Source organism: Rattus rattus, chromosome 7, assembly GCF_011064425.1.
Source record: "Rattus rattus isolate New Zealand chromosome 7, Rrattus_CSIRO_v1, whole genome shotgun sequence".
Taxonomy (NCBI): domain Eukaryota; kingdom Metazoa; phylum Chordata; class Mammalia; order Rodentia; family Muridae; genus Rattus; species Rattus rattus.
This window is the reverse complement of record NC_046160.1, coordinates 98,051,045-98,060,587: the sequence shown is the minus strand read 5'-3', so window position 1 is coordinate 98,060,587 and position 9,543 is coordinate 98,051,045. Positions and strand designations below refer to the sequence as shown.

Genomic DNA, 9,543 nt, shown 5'->3' with positions numbered 1-9,543 from the left:
TCCTATGAAGAGTAGGGTCTAGCCTGGAACTCCAGCACTCACCCTGCTACTCTTCCTGTACCTCCTAGTAGTTGGGACAATACACAAGATGTGCCCTGCCACACCTAGCTTCTTATAAGCGGTTTAAACAGAGAAATGAATTGTTTAAACTATGGAAATGTGGGGGAAAGCCACAATCTCTCATGTAAGAGGCTATGAAGGTCTGAGCCAAAAGTGAAAACTTGAAGCAAGGGTCTGATACAAGAAATATTTAGAAGTTTGCATTATTTCTTCGTCGCTCCCTAAACTCCCAGGATTTCCTTACTTCACTATGGGCTTCCAATTAATTCCTCCTAGCCTAGACTATTCACTCTTCCTCTCTCTGGTGCCTGCAGGCTCTGCTTGTGAACCAGAAGTGTGGACAGAAAGATTTGAAGGAAGACATGACCAAGCCCAAACAGAAAAGGGGCTCCTCCTTCCGCTGCCTGGATCCACGGCTCCCTCGGCTGGGATGGGGCATGGTCTTCGTCCACTCAAAACCCACAGACAAGGCCGAGTGTGCCTCCGTCTCCAGAGTGCCACCTGTCTTCCACTTCAACCCACGGCACTGCGAGCAACTCAAAAACCATTATTTGAAAAGTGCAGCCGCCAACCTTTCCTTCTCTCAAGATGTGAGGTGGCAGCGAGGACTGCCCAGCATGCCTTTCAGCCAGTACAGTTTTAAGCACATCTACAACACAGAAGACATCGTGCCACCTCTGCAGACCAGGAAGATCCAAACTAAGAAACCCGAGCGCACTAGGATTCTGTATACTACAACCCTCTTGCCAGAAGTCATCACTCACTTTACAAAGACATATACCTCAGCCCTCTTTCCGGAAGACCTCACTGGCTTTGCAAAGACACGAAAGTCTGATGGTTCTAAAAAGGTGAAACCAAAGCCCGAAGGCCCGGAGCAGAAAGCATTTCCTGGACAAAGTCGCTATCACAAATTAAAGCCATCTCTGCTGGACCTGACACCCTCTCTAGATGAGAGTCTGGAAGAAAGGGAAACCTGGCTTCCACCCGCTGAGAAGGAAGCCCGAGGCTGGGAAGCCATCGTGTTAGAGAAGCTGGACAAGCGCACCTCGCGATGGATCCAGAGCAAACGACCAGTGAGACGGGGACAATCGCCCAACAAATGGCAGCCCTTTCTGCGCCAGCAGTACGACTGGAGCCACATTCGGGAAGAGCTCACTTCGTCCAGTGACTTGGAGCTCCTCAAAAAACTGGAAGCAGAAGAGACAGCAGAGTTTATGGGTGAAAGTGCCCCGCCGCCACCAAAGGAAATAAAGAAGCCAGAGCTGCTGCTTCCGGTTTACTTTAGGTAAACAGGCTTGGCAAAGTCTATGGCTCCCCTTCAAGGATTCCCATAGGCTCCTTATTTGATATCTTTGAGGTTTTCCTGATGCTTACAGTCAAACCAACCCCCTTGCATTTGCTAGGCAAGCCCACCATCCCTGGCTACACCCCAGTCCGCACTTCAGAATACACTTTCCGTCAACTTCCGCTTCACCACCACTCACTCTCTGAGATCTCATGTTAGGTTTCTAAGCCTCTCTACTGACGTTCTGGGCTGGACACTACTCTATGATAAGCTGCTGCCCGGTGCTGCCAGGATGTTAGCAGCTCTCTGTCTTTACCTGCTAGAAACTAGAAACCAGGAGCACCTCTCAGTTGTGGCAAGCAAGGATGTCTCAGACACTGCCAGGTATCTCTGAAGGGACAGCAATCACACCCTGAACGGGTCACAGTCTTTTTTTTTTTTTTTAAGGGGACCAGGTTTTATATTTTATTTATTTTTAAAGATTTATTTAGCACACTGTAGCTGTCTTCAGACGCACCAGAAGAGGGCATCAGATCTCATTACAGATGGTTGTGAGCCACTATGTGGTTGCTGGGAATTGAACTCAGGACCTCTGGAAGAGCAGTCAGTGCTCTTAACCGCTGAGCCATCTCTCCAGCCCCCAGAGTCACAGTCTTCAAGGATTCTGTCCTTAGCTTCCAGTAACTGAGCTCTCGTGCAGATGGTCCAGCTCAGTAGAGCTCCTGGAGATGTAGCCAGGTTGATGGTGAAGAGGGCAGGGGGTTCATGGCACTGCTGGGTCTGCCTCACTTTGCATAAGACTCACTGACCTCAGTGACATGACACCGGTCACTGACAGGACCAGACTCAGGGTAGAGAAGTAAGCGCTCCAAAAGCAGAAGATGGCCCCATGTTTCTTGGGTTAAATCCTCTTCATCCCAGCCAGAGTGAAGACAGGAGCTATCCCAATCTCCCTGTCCTCCAAAAGGGAACTAAAAAGAAGTCAAAATGTAGTTTTGTATTTATTGGGCAAATACAAGTTGATTTTTTTTTTTTTTTTGGTTGATGTTGTTAATTCAGATAGTGTGTGGAATGTTGGGAATAGAATACAAAAGGACAGATGTGTCCACCTGGTGAATAGACAATTCATTCCCACACAGACTCAGTGAGGTCACATAAAAGATGGTTTCCGCTCCCCACATCCGTGCAAATTTTTTTTTTTTTGGTTCTTTTTTTTTTTTTTTTTCGAGCTGGGGACCCGAACCCAGGGCCTTGCGCTTCCTAGACAAGCGCTCTACCACTGAGCTAAATCCCCAACCCCCCCCCCCCGTGCAAATTTTAATAGCATGGAGAACGAGTGGCAGACCGGGACATGGTGGCACAGGCCTGTAATCCCCACACTTGGGAGGCAGAGAGATGCAGAAAGAGCACAACTTTGAGGCCAGCCTGGTCTACATACTAAATTCTAAGCTAGCCTGAGCTACATGACAGGGTCCTTTCTCAATTTCCCCATGCATGTCAAAAAGGGAGAAGAAAATGGGAGGGGAGCGGGGTGGCAGGAGGGTCTCTTCCAGAGGCTCCATATTCAAATGGCACCATAGAGAATGCTGGTCGTCAGGCACAGCTGTTCTGATGCTCCCATGTAGGAGCAGAGCTTAAGCGCGCTACGGTGAAACCTGGACCTAAGGGGGAACATCTACCCCTTCCCTTCCCCCTCCTCTCGCCTCCACTAAGGTTACCTGGCTACTCCCCACACATATACGCTGCTGAAACCCTCGGCAACAACATGACAGCCAAGTGGATCCTAGAAGAGAGAAGCAACATCCAGTATCTCCCTAAGAACCCCTTCCGGCAGGTGAACCCCAAAGCTGGAGAATATGCTTACTCTACAGACAATGCCTTTGAGCAGGAGATTTACTTTGGTAATGCAGGGCCCTGGGGTGGGAGTGTGGGCTGAAGAAATAAGGCATCTTGGGAAAAGAATGGTTGTGGGTGGAGACGAGTCTCTGGGGGCATCAACCGGGGCTGTTAGCACGGGATTTGTGGCAGGGGTATCTAGTGGAGGGCACACGTTGTTTTTGCCTGCTTCTCTGTCTCTCCATCTTACCAAGGGGCTTGTGACTTTGGGAGGACCGTTTCTCTGTCCTATCACTTTAGGTATCCCCTCCCACCCACCTGACCTGCTGTGTTTTAAAAAATGACAAACAAACAAAATAAAAAACCCACGGGTTTTGGAGTCTGGCACATCTGTTTAAACACTGGCTTGATTCCTTCTTAGTGACATTCAGCAAATTACACAACGCACGCGCGCGCGCACACACACACACATACACACACGCACACCCGCCAAGGCAAAACATGATGCTTATTTGTAAAGCAACGTTAGCAAGACTGTACATTCAGTGCAGAAGATAAGCAGCTGAGGAACTTGTGCTTAGCACACAGAAGGTCATCGCGACTGCCTGTCCCTTTCCGTCCCTCCACCTAGCTAAGTTTTCAATGCCCAGCCTTGCAGAACACAAGCTATTGTGTGTTCCAAGTGGGCTTCTTTTTCTTCCTTCCTCTCCTCTCCTCTCCTTTCTTTCTTGACAGGACTTCTCTGTGTGGCCCTAGCTGTCCTGGAAGTCACTCTGTAGACCAGGCTGGCCTTGAACTCACAGAGATCTACTTGCTTCTGCCTCTGAGTGCTGGGATTACAGGCCTGCACCACCACGGCCTGGTTCCATGCTGCTGCTGCTTCACCATCACTTCCATCTTGCTTTTACACTGCTATAGGCCAGGTCTCCTGAAGGAGCTTAACAAAGCTATCCTAGGGGATTCGCAACTGGTGGAGTTAATTAAGTGCCCCTTCAGTGTCTAGAACTACTTAGAAATTAGTTTCTGCTTTACCACGGGAAAACATAGTCTTTGCACCTTCTAGGCCTTTATGAGGTGACCAGCTGTGACCATTCTAGTCTGGGGCATGGTGGCACATGGCTCTAATCTTGGCCCTTGGGAGGCAGAGAAGCAGAAAGAGCATCACTTTGAGGCCAGCTTGGGCTACGCGCATTCATTGAATTTGTCTCCATAGATGGAGTGAATATCGTTCACCAGATTGGTGGGAGGAAAGACCAAATTGTCCTGGAAAACCTCAATCGGTATGACAAGCACCTGACTAAGGTCTTCCCCGAAACCCCAGAGAAGTGGAGCCTCCAGCCTTTTCCTGAAATGCGTAAGGAACATTATCAGAAAACTAACAATGGGGGATGTGGGGATACGGAATTGAGGTTGTTTCTTTAAAGCCATGGACACTACCAGCAATGGGGCACTCCCTTCCTAACAATAAAAACATTGTAAAATGCTAATCGTAAGATGGCGGAACTTGCTTTCCAGTTGGAATCTGATATCACTTAGGTATAAATACATGGCTTAGGGTAATCACCAATCAGATGTGTGCACTCAGGCTACCACAGGAAGCTCATCAGACTCCGCACTCACCTATGTTCCTGGGCTGGTTCCGCCAAACGGCTTCTCTGTACCTCAGACCCTAGAGTCTTTGTTTTTTTTGTTTTGTTTTGTTTTTTGTTTGTTTGTTTTTTTCCAGAGCTGAGGACCGAACCCAGGGCCTTGCGCTTGCTAGACAAGCGCTCTACCACTGAGCTAAATCCCCGACCCCGAGTCTTTGGTTTTTTTTTTATTTTGTTTTTTTTTTCTTTCTTTTTTCTAGACATGTCTCTAGGAATGGTGATGTGTGTAGCTGTAGGTGTGAGTACACAAGGATGGGCATGTGTGTGGAGGCCTGCAGCTAATGCTAGGGAGTCTCTCTCTCTTTCCATCTTACTCATTGAGCCAAGGCCTCTCAATTGAACCCAGATAGCATTGATACAACAGTTACTCTAGCAAACTTAATTTTTTTTTCTTTTTTGGATATCTCTTGTCTCAGTTTTTTAAGCATTTGAATTTTAGGCAGGCTGCCATACTTGCCTAGGTATCTGGGTGCTAGGGATTCAAACTCTGGTCCTCACGTTTGCAAAGCAAGTGCTTTACCCACTGAGCCATTTCCCTGCCTTTTCTTTTTTAAAAAGTATATCATTCTTTATTTTGTAAGACAAAGGTGGTGACTAAGAAATGAGCTTCTAAAACAAAATGTACCAATCTTCTAAGAGACAGTGTCTCTAAATCCAATGATTCTTTTGTGCTGTTCAGATGGGCTGTCTAGGGCTGAGCATGGAACTGGGTGTCTTAATCACTATTTTGTTGCCGTGGAGAGACACCATGACCATGGCAACACTTATCAAAGAAAGCATTGAACCGGAGGCTTGCTTACAGTTTCAGCAGCTTGGTCCATTACCATCATGGTAGGGAGCACAGCAGCGAGCATGGTGATGGCATAGTAGCTGAGAGCTACGTCCTAGTCTGTAGGCTGGGAGCATGGGGTAGGAGGGGCAGGAATGGACAGATGGATAGAAAGACAGAGAAACTGGGCCTGGTTTGAGCTTTCAAAACCTCAGAGCTCACTGTGGGTGACAGAATTTCTCCAATATGGCCATACCTACTCTTAATAAGGTCCTACCTCCTAATCCTTCTAATCCTTTCAAATGGTACCACTCCCTGGTGACTAAGTCTTCAAATACATGAGCCCGTAGGGGACATTCTTATTCAAACCATCACACCGGGTATAGCACTTGCAAGCATGTACAAGTCCCTAGGTTCCATAGTCAGGCAGTGAGGTGAAACCCGATCCTTCATTTCACAGCTTATAAATTCAAGAAAGGAATCCAGCGTTGGACTGCACTGCCAACCCAGGCCAAGGGCCTTCTGCTGCAAGTAGGGGAGGAAGACCCATCTGCCAAGACTAGGAGACAAAAGAAGCAGGTCACACCCCTGAAGGAGAATGTGACTTGGGAGCTGACAGTCCTGAGGAAGATGCTGCAAGAGTGGAAGACTTCCTGGGCACTCAGTAAGTAAAGGGATAGCCTGAGGTAGTTGATACTTCTGAATATGTTTCTCAGTCTGGAAAACTCCAGCCCTAATTTGTAAAATGTAGAAACTGGTTGCCCCATTAAAGGTCTGGATAAGAGCCTTCCGTTAGCAGGCACTAAGTGAACATTATTTTCATCTACGCTGGGTTCTTTTTTACATGGGGAGGTCTGCGAGGGAACTTCAGTAATGCACGAGAACTTACTATGTGGTAGGCTTTCTGATCCGAGAAACAGGACACCAGGCTCTTTTTCAGGAAACCGTCCACTCTGTGCTAGCACTGTTTCTGTGGAATTTTCCTCAAAGGCAGAGCCACAGAAATCCAAGAACAAAGCCTTTTGACTTTTTTTTTTTTTTTTTTTTTTTTTCCCATCTCCCATATTGGTTGATTTACCTTCCAAATGAATGAGTACTTTAGATTCCTGGGCTGTGAGACTAAAAAGAGCTGAGGAGGAAAAGGAGGGGAAGGACAGGGGAGGGCTATGGGTGAGATGTGGGGGAGTTACCTTAATTATGAACACTGAGCAGGCCACATGGCTGTTTCCAGTTTTTCTTCTCTTTGGCTCTTGGGGTCTCCTACCACAATCATGTTGAGAAAACTTCACAGGCAGAAACCCTGTCTTACCTGTGTCTGAGACATGCTGGATAACATGTCCTGATTCATGACAGGGAATATGAAAGATACAGTCCCAGCATTATATGTGCAACTGTCAAAAGACGTATCCGCAGTTGACTGTAGGACAGTCTCGCTTGTGCAAATGTGGTTACCATGGATCTATTTTCCTTCAAAGAACATTAAGTAGGAGGCTGAATGCCTCTACCAACTGAGAACCTCATCTCTCACTAGAAGCTTCGACTGGCCTTGAACTCATGAGTTTATGATCTTCCTGCTTCAGCCTAACTAACTGACACTCAGTAACTGCGTGCTGCCCTAATCAGCGAAACATTGTATTTCATTCCCATTTATCTTCCACGGAAAGTTACTTAGGTAAAGAGCAAAAGCATATAAGATGAGAAGGGGGCAACTACCCGATAAGTGTATGACTCATCATAAAAACAACGCGCCAAAGGAGCCCTTCTGTGAATTCTCTACTCTGAGCTAAAGGGGTCCTTGCAAATGTCCTGGGGAAAGGGACCTCTTCTTGTCTTCCCATTTATTGCACAACATATAACCCTAACCAGATGGTTCCTTTTCATCTTTCTTCCCATGACATAGTTATTGAATGGCATCATGAGACGGTGGAGAACCTTCTACGGGGCATACAAAGCATGTACGATGACATTAGGATCCAGGCCATCACCACATGTGCTACCGCTGTTTTAGAAAGGCCCCGGGTTGCCGCCACCCCGGAGGACCCAGGTGAGAGCCAGGACTGAGCTGCTTGGGGACATCTGAACTGAGGGAGGTCTTAGAGGTAACCTGAGCTCATTTTCCAAATGTAGAAACCATGGCCCAGAGTCTGCCTGCACAGCTCATCTCCAGAGATGGGACTGAGGCTCCTGGCCATGGGCTGTTCTTACAGAGGCTCTGTCCCAGCACCCATATGGCAGCTTAAAACTGTCTGTAGTCCTGTTCCAAGGAATCTGATGTCCTCCTCTGGCCTCTAATGGTACCGGGTACTACGTGTACCTACGTTTGAACAAGATACTCACACAAAGAAAAAAAATGAGGACTGAGGGTGTAACTCAGTTGTACAATGCTGTCCTGGCATGCACAAAGCCCCAGTTTTAAGTCTCAGCAAAGAAAAGTAGGAAGAGAAAAGAAAGAAATACATAAATGAATTTGATAGATTTTAATCTTAAAAATGAATTAAGATTTTTTTCCCCCCATTTTTCCAGAGTTTGTAATCATTTAGGAAAAATAATGTTGGCATCATTCTCTTTATTAGCAGTTTAACAAGTTAAAAAAAAACTTCCCCTCAACTACAGCCAAAATTATAACCTACCGAAGATGATTCAACGATACAGGCTCCTGATGATGAAATGTTAAACCCCATCCACTCTTCCGCATGGGCCTTCTCAGAACCATTAGCCTGAAACCTGTGCCAACTTGCTCCTTCTCTGAGCTTAGACACCCCAAGCTCACTCTATCCTCACCTGTGCCTGCTTACGCTTCTGCTATCCCTCCAGTGAGGGGCTGGGACTGGCTGTACCTCTTCCAACTTGTCCTGCCTTTAAAGATTCCACCACTTTCTTCCTGTTTATTGACCTGTAGACATGGGCATTTCCCCCCCATGTGTCACTGTCTGATGGCCCTGGGGCACAAGCCAACTCATCTGCATCTTCCAGGTTCTGGAGTCTGCAGCTCCCTCTGCTGGAGAAGTCTGGCCTTGCCTGATCAACCTTCCTATCTACAACAGAGACACTTCCTCTGAGGAGCCTACTATAAACTTCTACACATATTTTGACGTTATTTTTTTTCCTTGTTTCTTTGGGTAATAGATATTATTATAATCCCATACCCAAAGCTTCATACAGTCTGTGGCATTTGGTCACTATACAGTTTCATCACTGTGCACACACCATGAGAAATATTTACTTGAAGACAGCTTCAGTGTCTCTTAGGAGACACAGCTGTGGTATACGTGATCTGTCATGGACTGAGACATCATGTGGCACCTTTGTCCTCAGAATTGAAATCCCTTCCACAGTTCCTGCCCTTGTATATTTCAGTCTTATTACTTACCCAAAGAAAATAACTTAATTTTTTAGACTACTCAATAGACATTTTTTATCTTTATTAACTTGAGTATTTCTTATTTACATTTCGGTTGTTATTCCCCTTCCTGATTTCCGGGCCAACATCCCCTAACCCCTCCCCCCCTTCTATGGGATTTCCTCCCATCCTCCCCCATAGACTTTTTTTTTTTTTTTTGGTTCTTTTTTTTCGGAGCTGGGGACCGAACCCAGGGCCTTGCGCTTCCTAGGCAAGCGCTCTACCACTGAGCTAAATCCCCAACCCCCCCAATAGACTTTTTTGCTCACTAGAAATACACACTTCCCGCAATCGACCATCCCTTATCTGAAATGCTTGGGACAAGCAAAAATGGACTATTTCCGGATTTAGAGTATTTGAACATACATGAATTATCTTGGAGATGAAATTTAAGTCTAAATGTGAAAGTTATTTTCATTTCACATATATATAAATATATATATATAATGAATCTCAAAAGGTAATTTCATACAATATGTAAACTGGGTCTACATTTTTATTGAACCTCTCACATGAGCATAGGTGTGGAGATCCCACCTGTGGG

The 9,543-nt window shown here is 46.3% G+C and overlaps 1 protein-coding gene across 1 annotated transcript in view; it reads left to right on the top strand.

Moving 5' to 3' along the window:
- The first annotated feature begins 422 nt into the window (after nt 1-422).
- Nucleotides 423-9,543, top strand: part of Heatr4 (HEAT repeat containing 4) — a 30,227-nt gene continuing 21,106 nt past the window's right edge. The window contains exons 1-5 of the mRNA XM_032908106.1: nt 423-1,345; nt 3,059-3,246; nt 4,395-4,535; nt 6,060-6,263; nt 7,500-7,643. Of these exons, the coding sequence (XP_032763997.1) occupies nt 423-1,345; nt 3,059-3,246; nt 4,395-4,535; nt 6,060-6,263; nt 7,500-7,643 (1,600 nt within the window). The remainder of the gene's footprint in view (nt 1,346-3,058; nt 3,247-4,394; nt 4,536-6,059; nt 6,264-7,499; nt 7,644-9,543) is intronic.